The sequence below is a fragment of the Podarcis vaucheri genome (assembly GCF_965113315.1).
Source record: "Podarcis vaucheri genome assembly, chromosome: 18".
Classification (NCBI taxonomy): domain Eukaryota; kingdom Metazoa; phylum Chordata; class Lepidosauria; order Squamata; family Lacertidae; genus Podarcis; species Podarcis vaucheri.
In genome coordinates, this window is record NC_138756.1 from 7,386,331 (window position 1) to 7,409,980 (window position 23,650).

Genomic DNA, 23,650 nt, shown 5'->3' on the forward strand with positions numbered 1-23,650 from the left:
CAAGAAGATCAAACCTCTCCATTCGGAAGGAAATCAGCCCTGAGTGCTCACTGGAAGGACAGATCCTGAAGCTGAGGCTCCAAGACTTTGGCCACCTCATGAGAAGAGAAGACTCCCTGGAAAAGACCCTGATGTTGGGAAAGATGGAGGGCGCAAGGAGAAGGGGACGACAGAGGACGAGATGGTGGGACAGTGTTCTCGAAGCTACCAGCATGAGTTTGACCAAACTGCAGGAGGCAGTGGAAGACAGGAGTGCCTGGCGTGCTCTGGTCCGTGGGGTCACGAAGAGTCGGACATGACTAAACGACTCAACAACAAGAATGACAACATCTGCCTATGCCTGATCTGTGACTTAATGGCCTCATTTAAGGACTTGGTCAACTTTGACCATGGAGAAGGAAGGTCACTCGCCTAGAGCGGCCTTCCTTCCTAGCTGGGAAGCGGGAACCATAGACGTCTAACCAATCAAAAGCCCAGAGTTTCCACTTCCGGCTGGGCTCGGCACTTTACAGGGGCAGCGCTCCACCTCTCGTTTGAGTCCAAGAGAGGGCGGAAGTGGCGCGGCACGTGACCGGAAAGTCCGTCCTTCTTCCTTCCGGCAACCGACTTCCGCTTCCTGTTTACGGCGGAGCGACGAGAGGGAACGAAAGTCGAGGGGCGGGTGCTGCTATGTTTGGGGATTCCTGAGGTGAGGGGGGAGGGGGAGGAGAAGTGGGGGGAGGGGCGCTTTCGACTCCGCCGCCATGAAGAAGTTTTTCCAGGATATCAAAGCGGAGCTGCAGTTCAAGGGAGCCGGGCCGGGCCAGAAGCTCAGCGAGTCGCCTAGGTAACCAGCCCCCCCCTCCGCGAATGGTGGGCGGGGTCCCCGTTGGGGAGGGGGGAGAAGAGAAGGAGGGGCAGGGAAGGGGTTCCCCAAAGGTCATCTAGTCCAGCCCCCTCTGCAAGGCAGGGGTCTCAACAAGACAGAGGGCTTAGTCGCTTAGTCGTGTCCGCCTCTTCGTGACCCCCTGGACCAGAGCACGCCAAGGCCCTCCTGTCTTCCACTGCCTCCCACAGTTTGGTCAAACTCATGCTGGTAGCTTCCAGAACACCATCCAACCATCTCGTCCTCTGTCGTCCCCTTCTCCTTGTGCCCTCCATCTTTCCCAACATCAGGGTCTTTTCCAGGGAGTCTTCTCTTCTCATGAGGTGGCCAAAGTCTTGGAGCCTCAGCTTCAGGATCTGTCCTTCCAGTGAGCACTCAGGGCTGATTTCCTTCAGAATGGAGAGGTTGGATCTTCTTGCAGTCCATGGGACTCTCAAGAGTCTCCTCCTGCACCAGAATTCAAAAGCATCGATTCTTTGGCGATCAGCCTTCTCTATGGCCCAGCTCTTACTTCCATACATCACTATTGGGAAAACCATAGCTTTAACTATACAGACCTTTGTTGGCAAGGTGATGTCTCTGCTTTTTAAGATGCTGTCTAGGTTTGTCATGGCTTTTCTCCCAAGAAGCAGGCATCCTTTAATTCCGTGACTGCTGTCACCATCTGCAGTGATCACGGAGCCCAAGAAAGTAAAATCTCTCACTGCCTCCATTTCTCCCCCTTCTATTTGCCAGGAGGTGATGGGCCCAGTGGCCATGATCTTTGGTTTTTTTGATATTGAGCCTTTGCTAAAAAACTTCCAGGGAAGGAGAGCCCACCACCTCTTCACTTTCTTCCTCATGTTCACTCAGAAAACTGAAAGCCATGGGTTCGAGTCCTGCCCTCCAGAGCAGGAGAAAACAACCTTGTTCCCTCTTCCCTGTGACAGTCCTTCAGACACTTGAATATGGCTCTCCTATCTCCTCCCAGTCTCCTCTCTTCCAAGCTAAACACACCCAGCTCCTTCAAACGCTCCTCATAAGGTTTAGCTTCCAGACCCTTGATCGTTCCAGGTTGTCAACATCCTTCTTAATTTGTGGTGCCCAGAACTGGATACAGTACTCCAGGTGGGGACTGACCAAGGCAGAATAGAGCGGCACTGTTACTTGTTCTCTGTTCCTTGTGACAGCCCTTCAGATATCTGAAGATGGCTACCCTATCTCCTCTCAGTCTCCTGTTTTCCAGACTAAGCATACCCTGCTGCTTCAACCATTCCTCATAAAGCTCAGTTTCCAGACCCTTGATCATCATCCTCTGCCCACCTTCCAGCTTGCCAACATCCTTCTTAAATTGTGGTGCCCAGAATTGGACGCAGGTGGCGCTGTGGGTTAAACCACAGAGCCTAGAACTTGCCAGTCAGAAGGTTGGCGGTTTGAATCCCCGCAACGGGGTGAGCTCCTATTGCTCGGTCCCTGCTCCTGCCAACCTAGCAGTTCGAAAGCACGTCAAAGTGCAAGTAGATAAATAGGTACCACTCCAGCGGGAAGGTAAATGGCGTTTCCGTGCGCTGCTCTGGTTTGCCAGAAGTGGCTTGGTCATGCTGGCCACATGACTCGGAAGCTGTACACCGGGCTCCCTCGGCCAATAAAGCGAGATGAGCGCCACAACCCCAGAGTCGGCCACGACTGGACCTAATGGTCAGGGATCCCTTTACCTTTACCTATTACTTTCTTGATCTGGACAGTAGACTTCTGTTGGTGCAGCATAGAATAGCATTAGCCTTTTTGCTGCTGCATCACACAGTTGACTCATGTTCACCTTGTGGTCCACCAAGACCCCTAGATCCTTTCCACATGTACCACTATCAAGCCAGTTGTGCCCCCCCCCAATATTTGTGCATTTGGGTCTTCCTGCCTAAGTGCAGAACCTTACATTTGTCCCTGTCGAAATTTGTTTTTTTGACTTGCGCCCAGTTCTCCAATCCATTAAGGTCTTTTTGAATCCCGATTCTGTTTCCTGCGGCATTCGCTACCCCTCCCAGTTTGGTGTCACCTGCAGATTTGGCAAGCGTCCCCTCAATTCCTTCAAGACATTCTGGGGGGCCTCTGGCTGCCAGTGGGTGCTCCCCAGCCCCTTTGTGATGGTGCTGTGACACTGTGGGGACAGTGGTGGCTGGACAGAGTCCATACTGCCTTGGCTTCTCTACTGAGCTTGCATTTGCCAGGATGAGCAGAACACCCCACCCCAGAGTGGTGTATGTACCCCCTTCACTATATCAGTCTCTTTTTTCTCCTGGGAGTATTTCTCTGTTTTGCGTGGAATTCCCTGCGCTTTATGAATAGGTGTGTAAGTCATCTTCCTGGTCGTTTATCTGTAATTGGGCAGGTAGGTAGCCAGCCTTGCCCTGAGAGTTGTGAAAGACTGTAAGCTCCAATCCCAGCTCAGTAACTTTTAGGGAAGTTGGCAGAGGCTTTTAAACATCAAGAAACAGATCGGCTCTATCTTGAAAGGCATTGGAGTTTAAACAGGCTGGTCATGTGTGTGTGTGTGTGTGTGTGTGTGTGTGTATATATGTGTGTGTGTGTGTGTGCGCGCATATATATATATATATATATATATATATATATATATAATATTGATGATTTTTAGTTTTATAGTAAAGGTAAAGGTACCCCTGACCATTAGGTCCAGTCACGGACCACTCTGTGGTTACGTGCTCATCATGCTCTATAGGCCATGGGAGCTGGCGTTTGCCCGCAGACAGCTTCCGGGTCATGTGGCCAACATGACTAAGCCGCTTCTGGCGAACCAGAGCAGTGCAGGGAAACACCGTCTACCTTCCTGCCGGAGCAGTACCTATTTATCTACTTGCACTTTGATGTTCTTTTGAACTGCTAGGTTGGCAGGAGCAGGGACCGAACAACGGGAGCTCACCCTGTCATTGCGGGGATTCGAACTGCCGACCTTCTGATCGGCAAGCCCTAGGCTCTGTGGTTTAGACCACAGCGCCACCCGCGTCCCTTTTAGTTTTATACATTTCAATAATTTTACAGTCATTTTAACATTTCAAAGCCTGACTTCCTTCCCCCCTCTTTCTGCGGTTCCTTCAATCAACCATTTCCATTCTTTTATAAAAAAAATTGTTATCTTGATTTCTTATTCTTCCGGTAAGTTTCACCCTTTCTGCATATTCCATAAGTTTTTGTATTCATTCTTCTTTTGCTGGGACTTCTTCTTCTTTCCACTTTTGGGCAGTAAAGGTACCCCTGCCCGAACGGGCCAGTCTTGACAGACTCTGGGGTTTGTGCGCCCATCTCACATCTATAGGCCGGGGGCCAGCGCTGTCCGCAGACACTTCCGGGTTACGTGGCCAGCGTGACAAGCTGCATCTGGCGAGCCAGCGCAGCACATGGAACGCCGTTTACCTTCCCGCTAGTAAGCGGTCCCTATTTATCTACTTGCACCCGGGGGTGCTTTCAAACTGCTAGGTTGGCAGGCGCTAGGACCGAACGACGGGAGCGCACCTCGCCGCGGGGATTTGAACCGCCGACCATGCGATCGGCAAGTCCTAGGCGCTGAGGTTTTACCCACAGGTAGCATTCATTAAATACATTTCTATGCAATTTAGGTAGTTCTGTCCCTACAATTCCCAAAAGAATTTTGGACACACCGGAATCTTCTCAAACAGGTTTCTCATTTGCTCACACCTTCACCTTCATCTCGAGGTAGAGGTGACTGGAGGCAGATACTGCTCCTGTTCCTTCTCGGTGTTCATGGCAAGGAGCAGAAGGAACATACCCGGGGCTTCAGGCTGCGGATTGGCAGTGTTGCCCAGTGATGCCAGCCCTGCCTCCAGCTGCTGGGAGCCACCACCTGGAAGGGGTTGGCCGCTCAAGATTCTGCGACAGTTCTGTTTGACAAGCTCCCTGGTGCTTGTGTTCTTTGTTGGGCCTTCAAAGCACTTGCACTTCTCTGCCCTCAAATAATAATAATAATTTATTATTTATACCCCGCCCATCTGGCTGGGTTTCCCCAGCCACTCTGAGCGGCTTCCAACAGAATATTAAAATACAATAATCTATTATACGTTAAAAGCTTCCCTGAACAGCGCTGCCTTCAGATGTCTTCTAAAAGTCTGGTAGTTGTTTATTTCCTTGAAATCTGATGGGAGGGCATTCCACACGGCAGGTGCCACTACCAAGAAGGCCCTCTGCCTGGTTCGCTGTAACTTGGCTTCTCGCAATGAGGGAACCGCCAGAAGGCCCTCGGAGCTGGACCTCAGTGTCCGGGCAGAACGATGGGGGTGGAGACGCTCCTTCCGGTATACTGGACCGAGGCCGTTTAGGGCTTTAAAGGTCAGCACCAACACTTTGAATTGTGCTCGGAAACGTACTGGGAGCCAATGTAGGTCTTTCAGGACTGGTGTTATATGGTCCTGGTGGCCGCTGCCAGTCACCAGTCTAGCTGCCGCATTCTGGATTAGTTGTAGTTTCCAACTTGCTTTCAAAGGTAGCCCCACATAGAGCGCATTGCGGTAGTCCAAGCGAGAGATAACCAGAGCATGCACCACTCTGGCGAGACAGTCCGCGGGCAGGGAGGGTCTCAGCCTGCGCACCAGATGGAGCTGGTAGACAGCTGCCCTGGACACAGATTTGACCTGTGCCTCCATGGACAGCTGTGAGTCCAAAATGACTCCCAGGCTGCGCACCTGGTCCTTCAGGGGCACAGTTACCCCATTCAGGACCAGGGAATCCTCCACACCTGCCCGCCTCCTGTCCCCCAAAAACAGTACTTCTGTCTTGTCAGGATTCAACCTCAATCTGTTAGCCGCTATCCATCTTCCAACCACCTCCAGACACTCACGCAGAACCTTCACCGCCTTCACTGGTTCTGATTTAAAAGAGAGGTAGAGCTGGGTATCATCCGCATACTGATGGACACCCAGCCCAAACCTCCTGATGATCTCCCAGCGGCTGCATGTAAATGTTGAAAAGCTCGTGAGTCTCATGGCAACAGTTCTGCTTGACAGGCTCCCTGGCCCTTGTGTTCTTTGCTGGGCCTTCAAAGCACTTGCGCTTCTCTGCCCTCAAAGTGTCTCCATTTCTCCCCAACAGAGAAAGAGCTCCCAAGGAGAAGCCGAAAGCTGACCCTCCTCCCAAGTGTCGCCAAGGGCCGACCAATGAAGCTCAGATGGCGGCGGCGGCGGCCCTGGCCCGGCTGGAGCAGAAGCCCAAACCTCGCCCCCCCTCATCCCAAGACGCCATCCGGAATCAGGGTAAAAGGGCGAGGGGCAGGAGTTGCTGGCCTGTGTGGCTTAATGAAAGCTCTCTCTCTTTTTGGTTAGTTGTTGATTTATATCAGGGCTCAGCAACCTTTTTCAGCAGGGGGCCGTTCCACCATCCCTCAGATCATGTGGTGGGCTGGACTGTATTTTGAAAAAATAATAATGAATGAATTTCTATGCCCCACAACTAACCCAGAGATGCATTTTAAATAAAAGGACACATTCTACTCATGTCAAAACACCAGGCAGGCCCCACAAACAACCCAGAGACGCATTTTAAATACCGTATTTTTCACTCCATAGGACGCACCCGACCATAGGACGCACGTTGTTTTAGAGGGGGAGAAGAAGAAATTTTTTTCCCCCTCTCTGCTCAGCGCCCCTTCAGCGAAGCGGCAGGAGAAACGGAGCCCCTTCCATTTCTCCTCCCGCTTGGCTGAAGGGGCGCTGCGCAGCTCTCCCTCTCTGCTGAAGCCAGGAGCGTCTTGCTCTCCCGGTTTCAGCGAAAGGAACATGAAGCCTGCAGAGCGCAGCGGGAACTCGCGCTGTGCTCCGGAGGCTTCGCATTGCTTTTGCTGAAGCCTGGAGAGCGAGAAGAGTCGGTGCGCACCGACCCCTCTCTCCAGGCTTCAGCAAAAGCAACGCAAAACCTCCGGAGCATGGAGGGAGCGCTCCCTCTGCGCTTCGGAGGCTTCACGTTGCTATCGCTGAAGCCAAGGAGCCTGCATTCGCTCCATAGGACGCACAAACATTTCCCCTTAATTTTTGGAGGGGGAAAAGTGCATCCTATAGAGTGAAAAATACGGTAAAAGGACACATTCTACTCATGTAAAAACACGCTGATTCCCGGACCGTCCACAGGCCGGATTGAGAAGGCAATTGGGCCGCATCCGGCCCCAGGGCCTTAGTTTGCCAACCCCTGATTTATATGTTCTGAGGATCCAGGATAGCTCTCTCCACGGAAGGCAAGGGAAAGTGCAATGCCTGTGCTTTTTGGGCAGTGAATCCAGTTTCCTACACACCTTGTGAAAAAGCCTGCAAAGTGCTGCTCACAGTAGTCCCCTTGAAATGAACGGCAGCTCTTGCCACGCTGGAAGTCTTGGACCTCCAGCAAAACTGAATGGTGGAAGGTTCAGGATAGGCAAAAGTAAGTCCTTAGGGTGTGGTTAAGCTCTGGAACTCCCTGCCACAGGAGGCCCAGCTGGGATGGCTTTGAAAGAGGATGGAAAAATCCATGGAGGAAAGGGCTATCGGAGGCAAAGCAATTCTTTGCCTCCAGGGTCAGAGGCAGTAAGGCTCCTGAATATCAATTGCTGGAAACCACAGGAGGGGAGAGGGTTCGTGAGTGCTTGGGTCCTGCTGGAGCAGCCTTTCTCAACCTGCGGGTCCCCAGATGTTGTTGAACTACGACTCCCATCACCCCTAGCTAGCAAGGCCAGAGCTCAGGGGTGATGGGAGTTGTAGTCCAACAACATCTGGGGACCCAGAGGCTGAGAACTGCTGTTCCCCACAGGCCTCTTGTTGGCCACTGTGCGAATGGGGACAAGATGTTCTGATCCAGCAGGAATCTTATGTGTCAGGGAACTGACATCAGAGCGAAAGGCGAAGGAGAGGCTCCCCGATTCTGCAGGAGAAGGTACCAGCACCAGGGGGAGACGCAGCTTGGTAGAGGAGGAAGGAAATCGGCGTAACACCAGGGACCCAGGAGGGCAAATGGGGGAAGCGGAGGGAGAGCTCCGGGATTCTTCCCTGGACGTCAGTGAGGAGAGCACTGGTCCTCCACTACCCACGCCCTCCCTGCGCAGAAGACTCCCGCGCAGTGAGAGGCGGAGACGACTGGGAGTCAAACAGCTTTTATGCTGGAAAAGGTTTAAGAAACGCCCACAGACAGATTCTGCTAGCGACTGAGGCAGCCACGCAGAGATGGGCTGTGCAGTCGAGACGGTTTAACCCAGGCAGTTAAGCCCCCTAACGGGGACAATTTACGCACGAGTAACTCAAACCCATTACATTATGTTAATGGGCCTGAGTCATGTCAGTTATTTTCATTGGGTCTACTTGCATTGAAGGTAATTGTGCACAATGAGAGAGAGAGAGAGAAGGTGATGTAAGTTTGGACAGAACTTTAATTTATAGCACACAACCCATGGGTATAGACCCCGAATACAGTGGTACCTCTGGTTGCGAACGTCATCCGTTCCGGAGCCCCGTTCGCAACCTGAAAGGAAGGCAACCAGTGCCTGCGCACATGCGGGTTGCTATTCGCCGCTTCTGCGCATGCACGCGGCGTCATTTTGCACATCTGTGCATGCGCGAGCAGTGAAAGCCGGAAGTAACCCTTTCCGGTAGTTCCGGGTCGCCGCGGGACGCAACCTGAAAAAACGTATCGTGAAGCAAACATAACACGAGGTATGGCTGTACTTGGTTGCTCCTCTCCTCAAATTTAACTTTTGATGCATATCTTTGTTTTAATTGTTCTTCTAGTGAAAAAGGAGCTTATGGCTGAAGCAGCGGCAAGTGACAAAGGAGTCTCTGTGGATCAGAAGGTAGGAACAGCGGCATTTGTAGCCTCACCATTTATTAGCAGGTTTTTGACCTGCTCTTTCAGTATTTCTTCAAAGCGTTGGGCTTTCCTTCATTTAGTTATTGTTTTAAATTTGTATGCTGCTTTTTCTGTGTAAATCTGCTCCAAGCAGCTCACAAATGCAAAATCGAAGGCATCACTGTCACAATAACAATCAGGTAAATCATTTCAAAACCTAGCAAACCAATCAATACTTCAGATGGATCTATATCAGGCGTCAGCAACCTGCAGCGTTGTTTAAATGACCCATAAGCTGCCCCCGAACCGAGCCGCCCACTCAGTGAGTCCTGACATGCTGCGCTAAACCGGTGCAGTGCGGAGCGGGGACTCGCTTCCGCGGCGCCGGAAATCGTGTCTGCGCAGATGTGACCCAGCCCACGGAGCGATCTCCGTGGGTGTGAACTGGCCCAGGCGAGGTAAACTTTGCCGACCCCTGATCTATATCATGGGTCGGCAAACTAAGGCCCGTGGGCTGGATCAGGCCCAAAGGCCTTCTGGATCTAGCCCGCAGATGGTCCGGGAATCGCCGCGTGGATCGCCAGTGCGCACGTTCTTTCCCTCTCCCTCACACGGCAGCGGCACTGCCTCCTCCCTCCCTCCTCCTGGCTTCTCCCTGCCCTGCCTAGAGGAGGAAGGGGGCTTCGTTTGTTGCAGCAGCAGCAGCACTTGAGCAGCCGCCATTTTAAGCAGCCCCTCTCCAGAGTCCTTTCACATGCCGCTCATCTTCCCGCCGCCGGAAGCCCCTGCCGCTTGCAAGACGCAGGTAAGCAGCCACCGGGGATCGTGGTGCTATTTCATCATTCCCACCCCCAATATAGTCCTGCCCCCCCCAAGGTCTGAGGGACAGTGGGCCAGCCCCCTGCTGAAAAGGTTTGCTGACCCCTGATCTCTATGATCATTGCAGTTGCTAAAATAGTGGCAAAACAAACTACAATGGGCGTAGACCTTTTCTTTTTCTTCCTCCAATGGAGTGCCTGTCTTATTTATTTATTTTTTTTGAAAAGTTTTTATTATTAAAACAATTCAGCAATAATACACACATATTGTGAATATACAAGCATACAGACATACATTTCATACAATCCTTAAAAATGTTCAAACATACCTGCACTCAATCTCACAGATAATTCCTTTTCCCACCAGCTCACCCCACCTTTGTGTTAGACTTCCAATTTACTCATTTGCAATTTCTTTCAACTGCTATTACTTTTTTCCCTCACACCTTTAACCTAATTTCATGCTCCTTTTTCTGTTACACATTGTTATCCATCTTATTTAGTATTGCAGTATTTAAAACGGAACTTGTTTATTCTGATAGGAGTTCTGATTTTTCAATATGGTTTTGCAAGGATCCTTTAAACAGCTTCCAGTCCCCGTCTATCTTCTCTTTTGAGATCCTTCCAATTTCTCCCATTGTTTTGGATATATTGTAATACTCCAATAATTTGGCAAGTCACTCTGTTTTTGTCGGTGTAATACCACTTTTCCAATTTTTCCCTATCAGTAGCCTTGCGGCTACTGTTGCGTGTAAATATAACGTCTTGTCTTCTTCCTTTAGACTTCCTGGTACTATTCCCAATAGGAAACCTTCTGATGTGTTCCTAAATGAATATCTGAACATTTCATTGTATATTGTTTCCCAAAATTGTTTGATGTTCAAACAATTCCACCATATATGCATCATAGTACCTTTTTCAGTGTTGCATCGCCTGTCTTAAAATCCCGCCTCTCTTTAGAATTCTTTACCTGCTCTTCAAGAAGAAGATCCCTCCATGCTGTCCGTCTCAGGAGTCTACTTCACTTGCCCTTTAACTGGGGCCACCGTCCGGAAGGATAAAAGAGAGGCGCAGATCAAAAAGGCCATCCTTGAGGTAAGGTTATTTTGGGGAGTGTGTCCTCTGATGTCTCGACAGAGAGTGCATTCCCCCCCGGCTTTATTGATCTGTTAACAGAAAAAAATAAATGCAAACATAACAAGTTTTGCCTGGGAAGACAAACGTACCAAAATGCAGCACAGCTGCAAAGGGATAATAAAGTATCATATCATTCAGAATATGTGCATATACTGTATTTCCCCTCCTAAAAAGTAAGGGGAAATGTGTGTGCGTCTTATGGAGCAAATGCAGGCTGCGCAGCTATCCCAGAAGCCAGAACAGCAAGAGGGATTGCTGCATTCACTGCACAGCAATCCCTCTTGCTGTTCTGGCTTCTGAGATTCAGATTTTTTTTTCTTGTTTTCCTCCTCCAAAAACTAGGTGCGTCTTATGGTCTGGTGCGCGTCCTATAGAGCGCAAAATACGGTATTTGCTTTCTTTGAGTTTTTCAGCCAGCTTTATTCACTCATGAGATCCTGTAAAGCACAGTGATAGGTAATGTAGCTCCATAACCTGACTGTTTGGAATCCTGTTTCTTCATCTCCCCAGCATGCTGTCCAAGACCCCGTGGCTGCTGCCGTCATGGAAATCCACACTTGCAACAGGGACCGGGAAAAGGTCAAACTCGGAGTGGAGACCATTGCAAAGTAAGTGGAGCCTGGTGGCTGTTGGTGTCGTCGTCATCCCCCCCCCCCCCCCGTTCCTTTTTTTGTAATAATTTTGTCCGGTCTTCCAATAGGAACCTGACATAGCAGGCCTCTGATTTTCCCGGGAAAGGTACCAGCAAGGGTAGTATCAGTTCAGCCCTGGCTTGCTCATATTTTGCACAGTGCAACAAAATATGTTTTATGGAACCGATGTCTTGAGCACACGAGCCAAGTCCGTCCTGGTAGGGAACTCCTCTCAACCTGCCATCCAACACTGCAGAAGGAAAGACGTTTAGTCTGGCTTTGGTGAAAAGCCTTCGATAGTTTGGTACTGTCAGGTTTTTGCAAGAACCAGTGATCCCTATATTCTGAACAAAATGCTTGTTTAACCTGGAGGTAGGCTGTATGAATTATGTATTGCTTTGTAACGATTTGTTGGGTCTCTGGACCGTAATAAAGATTGTTGTTGTTGTAATAATTTTTTATTAAGTTTTACCATTTAATATTCAACACAATTATCATATATAAAAAATAGAATAAAACAAAACTCCCCACCCCGTGCCTTTCCTCCGCTTCCCCTTCTGGTTGTTTAACAATTCACCACTTCTGCTTAAATTTTCTCTTATTTTTCATCTTTTAGCTGAATGCTCTTACATTTTTATCATTTTTGTACCTAATTTTCTTCTGGTTACTTCTTACCTTTCATTAATTTCCATATTGTTGTTTCTTCACCTTTCCTCTGGTTTTCTTGACCATTAAGTGTTTTACTCAAACCCTGCTAGTGAGTCCAGTTCTTTACAATATTTCTGTAAATACAGCATGAACGATTCCCAGTCTTTTTTTTAAAGTCTCTGCTGTCTTTGTCTCTGAGTCTTCCCGTGAGTTTCGCCATTTCTGCATATTCCATATGTTTACGTTGCCATTCTTCTTTCGTTGGTGTCTTGTCTTCTTTCCTTTTTGGGGCTAGTAAAATCCTAGAGCCCTCCGGCTGTTTTGGGACTACAACTCCCATCATCCCTGGCTAACAGGACAAGTGGTCAGGGATGATGGGGATTGTAGTCCCAAAACAGCTGGAGGGCCAGAGTTTGCCTATGCCTGTCCTAGCCACTGTCATAGCATCCATGAATAGCTTCTTCTGCTCTTCTGGCAATTCCTACCCTATAATACCTAAAAAGAAAACTTCTTTTAACCTTTAATTTGATTTCAGTCTGATCTTTTATTTCCCTTCTCCCCCTCCCCTTTTATGAAGATCACCCGCTCTGAGATCCCAAAGCTAATTCTCCCCTGGTCTCCTCGCTGGCCCAAATAGGACCAATTCAGCCAGCTAGCCCTGGAGATTAACTAATGCTTATCTCCCCTAAATTGATTTCTGAATTTTGAATTTTATTGTTATTCATGTTTTTATACTGTATTTATGCTGCTTTTACAATTAAGCGTTTTAAATTTGTTGTTAGCCGCCCTGAGCCCGGTTTTTGAACCGGGAAGGGCGGTGTAATGGGAATTGGGAACTGCAAACTGCTCCAAGCTGGTTGTATAGCTAAACCTTTCCCTGGTTTGACAGCCCTTACAACGCGACTGTCTCAGTCACTGGCAGAATCCGTCAGTGGGCGTTTCCTAAATTTCTTCCAACATAAAAATTCCTTGACTCCAAGTCTCCTGCTAGATTCTCTGCGTGGAAGCTTTCTGCGCAGCGTAGGCATGCCAAGCGGAGGTCCTGAGCTCTCTCCGCTGATCTCTCTGGAAGAGTCTCGGAGCCTCCCCTCCGCCATACTCTCAGCCTCCCCTTTCTTCCTGGTGTCCCCTGGATTTCCTTCCCCAGCGGAAGCTCTCTCTCTCTCCTTGCTAGTTCCCTCCCTTGCATCATTGGGGAGCCTTCCCTCTCCTCTTGCCTCTGATGGCAGTTCCCTGACAGGCGGGGTATAAATAAAAAAATATTATTATTATTATTAAGGGGGGGAAAACCCTTCTGGCAAGCCTCCTATTAAAAAAAACCTATGAAAATTGTATAAAAAGTCCCTTTTGAACTTGGTGGTACTTCCTTTTGAGATGAAGCCTGAGCAGACTGGTGGCCAGAATGACAACTTGTCTTCCTTCCCAAGGTACCTTGACAACATCCACCTCCATCCAGAGGAAGAGAAGTACCGGAAAATCAAACTGCAGAACAAAGTGTTCCAGGTGGGTGCGTTTCAGAGGAGGGTCTCCCTGGGTGCTGCTGGAGCACAACTCCTCTCATCCCAGACAACTGTCCCTGCCAGCAGCTGGGCCTTGTGGGAGTTGAGGGCCCAGTAATGGGACGCGGGTGGCGCTGTGGGTTAAACCACAGAGCCTAGGGCTTGCCGGTCAGAAGGTCGGCGGTTCGAATCCCCGCGACGGGGTGAGTTCCTGTTGCTCGGTCCCTGCTCCTGCCAACCTAGCAGTTCGAAAGCACACCAGCACAAGTAGATCAATAGGTACCGCTCCAGTGGGAAGGTAAACGGTGTTTCCGTGCGCTGCTCTGGTTCACCAGAGGCGGCTTAGTCCTGCTGGCCACATGACCCGGAAGCTGTACGCCCGCTCCCTCGGCCAATAAAGCGAGATGAGCGCCGCAACCCCAGAGTTGGTCACGACTGGACTTAATGGTCAGAGGTCCCTTTACCTTTACGTTCCCAAACCCTGCTCTCGCTAGAGCTTGGCAGAAACCATCTCACAGAAAAATGAGGACTAGAAAAGTGAAGGATAAGCCCCATTTGGCATGTCAGCTCAGGGGGCTAAGATCGCTTGAAGCTAAGATTGTTGTGACACCAGGTGTCATCAGCTCATGCTGGGTCAGATTTGGCCCACAGCTCACAGGGTCTCCACCCCTCACTTAAATCCCTTATATTGTTGAACAGACTTTGGCAGAGGGTGCAAAGGCAAGCGACATAAAACCGAAACAAGCAGCCTCAGGGATGCTCTAGCTGGCTGGCTGTTGGAAGTTGTGTGAGATGGCAGGAAAAGCTTGCAGGAAAAGAAATAAACAGCACGGATTTGTTTGGCTTCCTCCTAGGAAAGGATCCACTGCCTGGAGGGGACGCACAAGTTTTTCCAGGCCGTTGGGTTTGAAAAGGCCACCCTCAGTGTCCCGGGACAAGGTAAGGCTCAGCGTAGCAGCTGAAAGGCTGAGTTGCATACGGGAAGGTGCCGGCTCACGAACTCACAAGGTGGCCGCCCTGGGCGAGCAGCACAGAATCTTGGCAAGCCACAGATGGGGACAAGGATAAGACCCGCCGAACTTACAGGATTGTTGCCAGGATTACAAGGCGAGAAGCACTTTGAACACTGCACAGAATGCTTCTGGTTTCGCTTAGGTCAGATGGGGGGTTCCTGGAGTGAGGGTTTCTCCAGGCCGCTTTAAGTTCCCTTGGGATTGGAAGCTTTTCTGTCCATCTTCAAGCCACCTTTTAAGAGCTGCTGCGGTGGAGATATACAGTGGACGCTCGGGTGGCGAACGTGATCCATGCGGGAGGCGCGTTCGCAATCCGCAGCACCTGCACATGCGTGGGTCGCGATTCGGTGCTTCTGCACATGCGCAAAGCGTGATTTAGCGCTTCTGTGCATGCGCAAGCACCGAAACCCGGAAGCAAACCGTTCCCGTACTTCTGGGTTCGGCTCAGTGCGCAACCTGAAATCGTGCAACCCGAAGCGTTTGTAACCCGAGGTATGACTGTATTTCTTTTAAGTCTATCTCCATTCCTTCCTCCTCTTCGTGAATTGCTATCTGAGAGAAGCGGCATTACAAGAGGTTCCTGCAGATATTATTACTATTATTATTAAATTTATACGCCACCCATCTAACAGGGTTGCCCCAGCCACTCTGGGCAGCTCCCGACAAAATATTAAGAACGCAACGAAACATCAGACATTTAGAACTTTGCTGTATGGTGCTGCCTTCAGATGTCTTCTAAAAGCCATATAGGTGTTCCCTGTAGCTTCGCTTTTTGCAGGGAGGGAACTGGCAGAAGACCCTCGGAGCTGCGCATCAGTGTCTGGGCTGTAGAGACGATGGGGGTGGAGATGCTCCTACAGGTATACAGTGGTACCTCGGGTTACATACACTTCAGGTTACAGACTCCGCTAATCCAGAAATAGTGCTTCAGGTTAAGAACTTTGCTTCAGAATGAGAACAGAAATCATGCTCCGGTGGCGCAGCAGCAGGAGGCCCCATTAGCTAAAGTGGTGCTTCAGGTTAAGAACAGTTTCAGGTTAAGAACAGACCTCCGGAACGAATTAAGTACTTAACCTGAGGTACCACTGTACAGGGCTGAGGCTGTTTAGGGCTTTAAAGGTCATCACCAACACTTTAAATTGTATTCTGAAATGTACAGGGAGCCAGTGAAGGTCCTTTAGAACTGGTGTTATATGGTTCCAGCGGCGGCTCCTGGTCACCAGTCTAGCTGCCACATTCTGGATTAGTTGTAGTTTCTGAGTCGCCTTCAAAGGTAGCCCCACAGAGAGCAGTGGTCTAAGCAGGAGATAACCAGAGCATGGACCACTCTGGCGAGACAGTGCGCAAGCAGGCAGGGTCTCAGGTAGAGCTGGTGGACAGCTGCCCTGTGATGGGTCTGGAAGCCTTTTGCAAGGAATACCTCTGCTCACTCAGAGATATATTTAGTCTTTATATACGTATTTACAAGGTATAGAACATAGCTTCAAGCGTCCGAATCCTCGGTAGCCGGTCCAGGAAGTGGGAGCTTTCGGCTCCTCCTCCAGCAGAGGAGCTTGGGAAGCATTTTAACCCCCTCCTGTCCTGTGCTGAAGGAATGGGCATTGAATCTCCCTCTGTCCCTGAACTGGTCGGTGGTGTTGCTGCTCTCCAGCATCCAGGAGTGTCCTCGCCGCTTGAGTTCCTTCCACTTGCTTGTCCTCCTCTCCCTCTCCTGTCTTTTCTAAAGGCTCCTGTTCTTCGCCCTCCCTAAGCTCCGGGGCATTCCCGTGACATTCCCCGGACACAGAATTAACCTGCGCTTCCATGGACAGCTATGAATCCGAAACGACTCCCAGGCTGCTCACCTGTTCCTTTAGGGGCAGTTACCCCATTCAGGGGTGGGACGTGGGTGGCGCTGTGGGTTAAACCACAGAGCCTAGGACTTGCTGATCAGAAGGTCAGCGGTTCGAATCCCCACGACAGGGTGAGCTCCCGTTGCTCGGTCCCTGCTCCTGCCAACCTAGCAGTTCGAAAGCACGTCAAAGTGCAAGTAGATAAATAGGTACCACTCCAGTGGGAAGGTAAACGGTGTTTCCATGCACTGCTCTGGTTCACCAGAAGTGGTTTAGTCATGCTGGCCACATGACCCGGAAGCTGTATGCCAGATCCCTCGGCCAGTAAAGCGAGATGAGCGCCGCAGCCCCAAAGTCGGCCACGACTGGACCTAATGGTCAGGGGTACCTTTACCCCATTCAGGACCAGGGAGTCCTCCACACCTGCCCACCCCGTCCCCTTAGCAAGTGCCAAGTGCTAAGAGGATCCCTCTCTTTTCCTCCCCTTTCCATCCCTTTAGAAGAGGCCACAGAGGACTTCTATGTCCTGAAGGAGGGGAAGCTGGGCGACCTGAAGGAGTACAAGGAGAAGCTTCTGAGTGGGGAGCCGCTCCGCGCCCAGCTGGACCGCCAGCTCCGCATCTTCAAGCCGTCCCCCCAAGCCTCCCGCTTTGAGCTGCCAAGCGACTTCTTCAGCATCACCGCTGAGGAGCTCAAGCGGGAACAGAGGCTCCGGTGAGTGGTGCCGCCTCAACTGAAAGGCTCACTGGCCACACGTTGTTGTTTTTTTATTATTATTACTAATTTTATTAGATTTTCCACAAATATAACAAAAACCACAAAGCAAAATAACACACAAAAACAAAACAAAAATACACAAATAATAACAACAAACTTAATTATTTGAAAATCCCACCTTTTTAAACCTCTTAATTGACTTCCTCTAGTCCCTCCCTCCTGAGTTTCCTTATAATTGAATGGAACAGCTTTCCAATATCGTTATTAAACTAAAGATAAGTCCAACACAGGCCACACGTTTTTGCCGCTGCCTCCCCAGCTCAGTCCGGGAGTTGCCTTGAAAATCATTTTTTAAAAATACATTTCGCAGAACATCAGGACTTGAACCCAGGAAGCTGTTGCTTCGCAGGGCCGTTACGTTGTTAAAAGCAGCACTCCACAATGGCAAACCTATTTTAAAATGGCTCCCTTAACCTTTAAGCCACAGATTGAGTCTGCTGCCGGTGTGCCTGGGAACGGGGACTTTGGTTTCCACATCCCATAATACCAGGGGTCAGCAAACTTACTGCACCTTGGGCCGGTGTCTCCAGTGCCGATCGCGGCGGGCACACGCAATTTCCGGCGCACTTTCGGGTCGGAGGAGCACCGGAAATAGCTTGTGCGCATGTGCACGGGCCTCCTCTGACCCGGATGTGCACTGGAAATAACGCGCATGTGCAAATAACGCTTGCGCATGCGCACAAGCTATTTCCGGTGCTCCTCCAACCCAGAAGTGGGCACCAAAAAAAGGAAAAGGCAGCCAGTGCAGGGCTGCTTTGAATGAGGTGCTCATTGTATTTTAGATCTGGAAACCGCTGCAGATGTGTCGGTGACACCAGTTGTTGGGTCCGCGTTCCAATATGGTCCCTCTTTCTTTTGCCTCTGAAGGACAGAAGCGGTTGAGAAGGCGTCGATGCTGAGAACGAAAGCCATGCGGGAGAAAGAGGAGCAGAGGGAGCTGAGAAAGTACAACTACGCCTTGCTGCGTATCCGCTTCCCGGACGGGTACATCTTACAAGGTACGTGCGAAAGCTCTGAATGCGAATCAGAGCCCGGCCAAAGGCCGCCAGCCACCCAATGCTCAGTCGACACAGGTTGCTTCATCCTAAGTCTTTGGGCTGGAAGAATGGATGCCTTAAAGAAATATTATAGCACGATGACCTTGCGAGCAGCGTTAGAATGGCGCCTTAAACCTAGGTTATGGGCGCAGCAATGGAATGTACAGTGGTATCTCGGGTTACATACGCTTCAGGTTACAGACTCCGCTAACCCAGAAATAGTACCTCGGGTTAAGAACTTTTTTTCAGGACGAGAGCAGAAATCACATGACGGCAGCAGCGGGAGGCCCCATTAGCTAAAGTGGTGCTTCAGGTTAAGAACAGTTTCAGGTTAAGAATGGACCTCCGGAACGAATTAAGTACGAAACCAGAGGTACCACTGTATTCTTATAACAAGAATACAAAGCTGAAAAGGAATGAAATGCAGCTAAAATCTTATGGTCGTTTTTCACATGGTCTAGTTCAGGGATCAGCGAACTTTTTCAGCAGGGGGCCTGTCCCTCAGACCTTGTGGGGGGGGGGGCGGACTATATTTTGGGGAAAAAATAATGAACAAATTCCTATGCCCCACAAACAATCCAGAGATGCATTTTAATAAAAGCACACATTCTACTCATGTCAAAACACCAGGCAGGCCCCACAAATAACCCGGAGATGCATTTTATAGAAAAGGACCCAAACTACTCATGTAAAAACACGCTGATTCCCGGACCACCCATGGTCTACTCCTTCCCCTGCCCACCCCCACGAATATTCTTAAGAGCATGGGTAGATTTGCAACCGAGAAACCACGATTCCTGGGATCCTTTTGAGTGAAGTCACAGGCTTCAAATGCGTGTTGAATGTGGGTTTGCCCTGCACAAATTTCCGAATCTGCACAAAACACTAGAGAGTAAATTTTCTTTCTTTCTGGCGCAGGGACGTTCTACGCCCGGGAGCCCGTCTCAGCCCTTTACCAATTTGTGCGAGAGACGCTGCAAAACAACTGGCTCCCCTTTGAGCTTCTGGCCCCCGGAGGCCACAAACTGACCGACGAGAGCATGGCGCTCAATGAATGTGGCCTGGTAAGTGTGGCCGCCTTGCTTAAGTCTCCTTGCCAATGACGGGGGGGGGGCAGGTGCGGTCCTGTCCACGTCGAAACCTGGAGCAAGCACCATTGAATTGTTGAATGGTCTCTTTCAATTTGAAGGTTCATTATTGTTCCCCAAGATGTGCATGTCTTTAAGGGCCAGAGCAAATAACATGACCTAGTTTTACAGCTGTGAAGCAGTATAGCAGGTGCTGTTTAGTTGTGTTAATTAAGCTGTGTTAGCAATTGGGTATAGTATATAAAGAGCAGCACCTAGCTCTCTCAGTAACCTGGGGGTTGGGTTATGCTTATTGATATGTTTAGTGTAAAAGGAGTTTTTGTTTATGTTAGTAAAACCTTGCTAAAGTTACCGTATTTTTCGCACAAGATGCACCTAGTTTTGGGAGGAGGAAAACAAGAAAAAATATATTCTGAATCTCAGAAGCCAGAACAGCAAGAGGGATCGCTGCGCAGTGAAAGCAGCGATCCCTCTTCCTGTTCTGGCTTCTGGGATAGCTGCGCAGCCTGCATTCGCTCCATAAGACGCACACACATTTCCCCTTATTTTTTAGGAGGGAAAAAGTGAGTCTTATAGAGCAAAAAATACGGTATTTTGCGTTCCTTGTAATGTGTGGTCTCCCCGGCAAGCTTTCTGTAGTGCAACTAATCTGCAAATAGCCAACATGAATATGATGGGGTTTCATGTCCCTTAACAGCAGGATCCTTCCTTTGAACTGTGCTCCTCTAAGGAAGCTTGGGTTGGGAAGGACAGTGGTACACCCTGGGTGATTCAGTTGGAATTTTCATTTTGGCCTAGGTGGTTTTTGGAAGAACTTGGGGAGCAGGGCAGGGGAGGGGAGGACTAAATGACAAGAGTCTGAAATCTGAGGATATAACAATGCACTGAGACCATATGACACCAGTCCTGAAAGACCTGCACTGGTTCCCAGTACGTTTCCAAGCACAATTCAAAGTGTTGGTGCTGACCTTTAAAGCCCTAAGTGGCCTCGGCCCAATAGACCTGAAGGAGCATCTCCACCCCCATCGTTCAGCCCGGACACTGAGGTCCAGCTCCGAGGGCCTTCTGGTGGTTCCCTCCCTGCGAGAAGTGAGGTTACAGGGAACCAGGCAGAAGGCCTTCTCGGTGGTGGCACCCGCCCTGTGGAACACCTTCCCTTCAGATGTCAAGGAGATAAAGAACTATCCGACTTTTAGAAGACATCTGAAGGCAACCCTGTTTAGGGAAGTTTTTAATGTAAGATGTTTTATCATGTTTTTCATGTTCTGTTGGGAGTCTCCCAGAGTGGATGGGAAGGCTCAGAAAAAATCCAGGGGGGGGGGACCAGTCCGTCCGTCCCCCATTTTTTCCCCAAAGCCGTTTTTTAAAAGTCCATGAGAAAATGACAAAGAGCAAGAGCAAGAAGAAATGGAAAATGATAGTAGTAGTTCAGAAAATGAGATAAACAGCATGTATATGTTGTGTCTTCTGTTGTTTTTTAAAGCACTACTCAAAGGGTAAACCTTCTATGGAGCTTAAATTTTGAGATGGACCTTAACTTTATTTGCTGTTGGTGCTAAGGGGCAAATCTGATTATTTTTTATGTTGGTGGTTTCTTGCTTTTTTTTTGCTGCTTTTGAGGGAAAGGGGTGTGTGGTTACCTGTCTTATTGCAAGCACAATACTTTTATCTACCCTGCGTTTCACACAATTTGTAAAGCCACACTGAACTTTGTTTCAGTTTTTCCAAAATTTACCCCCGGAAAAAAATAGGGGGGGGGACGACCCCCCCCAACGGCTTCACATTTTCCGGAAATTTTACACCTCTAGTCCTAATAACGCCACGTGCCTTTGTTTCTTCCCCAAGGTGCCGTCTGCCCTTCTGACGTTCGCCTGGGATGCCGACGTCATGGCGGATATCAAGGCTTCCGGCGGGGAGCGCATGGAGAGCGTGTTGAAGCCAGACCTCCTGCTGGCCGTGCAGACCCTGTCCTGAAAATAAAAGCAGACCAGGATTAGATCCAGCCCCGTCCCTCGTGGTCCCCTTCTCCCGTGTTTCTTACGGACGCTGCTTCGGACACTGCAGTAACTCCCTGTCTTGTGAACACTAAATGGGGGCGGAAAGAGGGGGCGGGGAGGAGGCTGCTGTTTTTCCCTAGTGTCTGTTAGGGCCCTGGAATCAGAATAGCTGTGGCCAGAGCAGTTGCCTCGCCGGGCAGTAGCGCACGGAGGACTTGGAACGGGTTCAAAACGAGTTGGATCAAGAGAGATATTTTTACAGTGCTGCTTCTTTTTTCTTCTTTTATTTATAACCTTCCCTCGGAGGGGTCTTAACCTCTTTCTAGCCTCAAAACGAAGCTTCTCACTGGGAAAAAACAAAGATCAAAACACTACCCTGCCCTGGCGACACGAATCGGCTTGGGCCGAGGGGCCAGGAGCACTTCCTTTTTGCTTCCGTTCCACAAACCTTGTTCCTCCCCGATCCCGGGCTAGGAAGAAGCTTTTTTTGTTGTTTCGTTTTTGGTCTGTAACTGAGTCAGCCTACAGGCAGGAGAAGCCGTTAGCTTTATTAAAGGAAGATGTGCTGCCACAGGTACTTGGGGTGTTTTGTCTTCCAGAGCAGCAGGCGATGAGTGGCAAACGGCGTGAGGGGAGAGAGGTTGTGGCTTGGGGGTGGAGCATCTGCAATTGGGAGGGGGGACTCCCTGGTCCTGAACGGGATAACTGTGCCCCTGAAGGAGCAGGTGCGCAGCCTGGGAGTCATTTTGGATTCACAGCTGTCCATGGAGGTGCAGGTCAATTCTGCGTCCAGGGCAGCTGTCTTATCAGCTCCATCTGGTATGCAGGATGAGACCCTCCCTGCCCGCAGACCGTCTCACCAGAGTGGTGCATGCTCTGGTTATCTCCCACTTGGACTACTGCCATGCGCTCTACGTGGGGCTACCTTTGAAAGCGAGTCGGAAACATCAACTAATCCAGAATGCGGCTGCCAGACTGGTGACTGGGAGCGGCCGCCGGGACCATATAACACCAGTCCTAAAAGACCTGCATTGGCTCCCAGTACATTTCCAAGCACAATTCAAAGTGTTGGTGCTGACCTTTAAAGCCCTAAACAGTCTTGGCCCAGAATACCTGAAGGAGCGTCTCCACCGCCACCATCCAGCCCAGACACTGAGGTCCAGCGCCGAGGGCCTTCTGGCGGTTCCCTCCCTGCAAGATGTGAGGTTACAGGGAACCAGGTGGTAGTGCCCTCAGTGGAACACCCTCCCCTCAGATGTCAAGGAAATAAAACTGACTTTTAGAAGACACCTGAAGGCAGCCCTGTGTAGGGTTTTTAATGTTTTATTATGGTTTTTCTATGCCCAGAGTGGCTGGGGCAACCTAGCCAGATAAGTGGGGTATAAATAATAACATTACTAGACCCCAGGTAAGATCCTACATGTCCCCAGGGTAAGACATTGAAACTCTGCTATCCTCCTTCACGTGCCTCCCCCATAAGAGGTCTGGAGGGCGGCAACACAAGAACTGGCCTTTTTTGTGGTGGCTCCCCATTTGTGCAACGCTCTCCCCAGGGAGGCTTGCCTGGCACCTGCACCACCTATCTTTTAGGCGCCGGGTGAAAATGTTCTCTATAACCAGGCCTTGGGCCGATTAGCATTCTGAAACTTTTAAATCTGTCTGTAGGAGGGGGAAGGCCATTGGTTTTTGTTTTATTGTGTATTTTGCAGTCCCATTTTTTACTTTTATGTCGTGAGCTGCCCTGTGATCTTCGAACGAAGGGCAGTTACACAAATTTAGTAATAAAAGTACTGTTACCACGACCTTCAGGTCTCATGGTGGCTTATAGCAATTTGAAATTCCATATTAAATATTAAAAACAATTAAACTAGTGTCACAGGAATAGGGTGAGGGGCGGGAGAGCTAGGACCACTCTGGAAGTTGTTAAGTCTTACAAATAATGCTCAGCATGGGCAAGGATGATGCCCCTCACCTTTGCTTTACACACAGAAGCTTCCATTTAGTCCATGCCAGGGCGACTGCAGGTTGCTTTGCAGAAACAAGTGCATACCTTAGAGTGGAGGAATGAGCTATAGAATCAGTTTGCTCTCTTCACCTGTTTTTGGATTAATCTGTAAGCGGGGTTTCCTGCTGAAAGGGATGGATGTCATCTTCTTTGGCGATCCCTTGTAGCCGAGTAAGATTGTCTTCCTTAACAGTGTGTCCGTAAGTGACTGTGGAGGCCAATTCTGGACCCACACGTCCTTCCACAGTGGGGACATAGGTTTCTGGGCAGGAGTTGATCACGGTGTGGATTTGCCAAGTGTGCCTTCCTCTTAGCATGTTTCTCCCTTTGGTCCTGAGTTGGAGTGTCTTCAAAGCCCATGACTAAGCTGCTTCTGGCAAACCAGAGCAGCGCACAGAAAACGCCATTTACCTTCCCACCGGAGCAGTACCTATTTATCTACTTGCATTTTGATGTGCTTTCGAACTGCTAGGTTGGCAGGAGCAGGGACCGAGCA

General features: G+C 49.8%; 1 protein-coding gene across 4 annotated transcripts; it reads left to right on the forward strand.

Annotated features, from left to right (window-relative positions):
• The first annotated feature begins 709 nt into the window (after nucleotides 1-709).
• UBXN6 (UBX domain protein 6) lies at nucleotides 710-21,722 on the forward strand. Of its 4 annotated transcripts, none has more exons than XM_082206530.1 (11): nucleotides 710-826; nucleotides 5,960-6,120; nucleotides 8,614-8,675; nucleotides 10,450-10,584; nucleotides 11,137-11,234; nucleotides 13,334-13,409; nucleotides 14,260-14,344; nucleotides 16,751-16,964; nucleotides 17,895-18,025; nucleotides 18,983-19,128; nucleotides 20,998-21,722. In XM_082206530.1, exons 1-11 carry the CDS (start codon nucleotides 744-746, stop codon nucleotides 21,124-21,126), a joined length of 1,320 nt encoding a protein of 439 aa, XP_082062656.1. In that variant the 5' UTR covers nucleotides 710-743; the 3' UTR covers nucleotides 21,127-21,722. The 4 variants fall into 4 exon arrangements, with proteins under 4 accessions (XP_082062656.1, XP_082062657.1, XP_082062655.1 ...); XM_082206531.1 differs by lacking the exon at nucleotides 710-826 and adding an exon at nucleotides 2,992-3,099; XM_082206529.1 differs by lacking the exon at nucleotides 710-826 and adding an exon at nucleotides 3,040-3,187.
• The last annotated feature ends 1,928 nt before the right edge of the window (nucleotides 21,723-23,650 follow it).

Coding starts and splice junctions, on each gene's coding strand:
- UBXN6 (XM_082206529.1), top strand. CDS start 3,102: ATGTACCCCCTTCACTATATCAGTCTCTTTTTTCTCCTGGGAGTATTT. Junction 10,585..11,136: donor TCAAAAAGGCCATCCTTGAG/GTAAGGTTATTT, acceptor TCATCTCCCCAG/CATGCTGTCCAAGACCCCGT. Junction 11,235..13,333: donor GGAGTGGAGACCATTGCAAA/GTAAGTGGAGCC, acceptor TTCCTTCCCAAG/GTACCTTGACAACATCCACC.